Below are 343 nucleotides of genomic sequence, written 5' to 3' on the forward strand. Positions count from 1 at the left end.
AAGCGCAACCGCTGCCGCTGCATCCCCACCTTGCCCGCGCACCGTGTGCGCTCACGCCACGTCCGTCACCGTCTCCATCACGTTGATCTCGCACATCAGCGCCTTCGTCTGCCAATCCATGGCGGCCACGTGGCCCCGTCGGCCCCCCAGCAGAAGGTGCCTGTGGAATGGAGGGGGACAGGAAGTGACAAGGAGGGGTGACAAGGTGGGGGACACCCCGACATGGCACAACTCACCGCCCGTTGCGGGTGTAATCCAGCCGGTACGGCCCAAACTGTTCCAACCTCAGGTCAAAGTGCTGCAGGAAAGGGAGAAGAAGGGGATGAGACCCTCCCAATGTGTC

General features: G+C 63.3%; 1 protein-coding gene across 1 annotated transcript in view; it reads right to left on the reverse strand.

Moving 5' to 3' along the window:
• The window catches only part of WDR46 (WD repeat domain 46), a 4,162-nt gene that overhangs the window by 2,890 nt on the left and 929 nt on the right, over positions 1 to 343 (reverse strand). The window contains exons 4-5 of the mRNA XM_010569918.1: positions 237 to 298; positions 56 to 160 (exon numbers count right to left, since the gene is read on the reverse strand). Coding sequence (XP_010568220.1) covers positions 56 to 160; positions 237 to 298 — 167 coding nt within the window. The remainder of the gene's footprint in view (positions 1 to 55; positions 161 to 236; positions 299 to 343) is intronic.

The sequence above is a fragment of the Haliaeetus leucocephalus genome, unplaced genomic scaffold, assembly GCF_000737465.1.
Source record: "Haliaeetus leucocephalus isolate CR32 unplaced genomic scaffold, Haliaeetus_leucocephalus-4.0 Scaffold282, whole genome shotgun sequence".
In the NCBI taxonomy this organism is placed as follows: Eukaryota; Metazoa; Chordata; class Aves; order Accipitriformes; family Accipitridae; genus Haliaeetus; species Haliaeetus leucocephalus.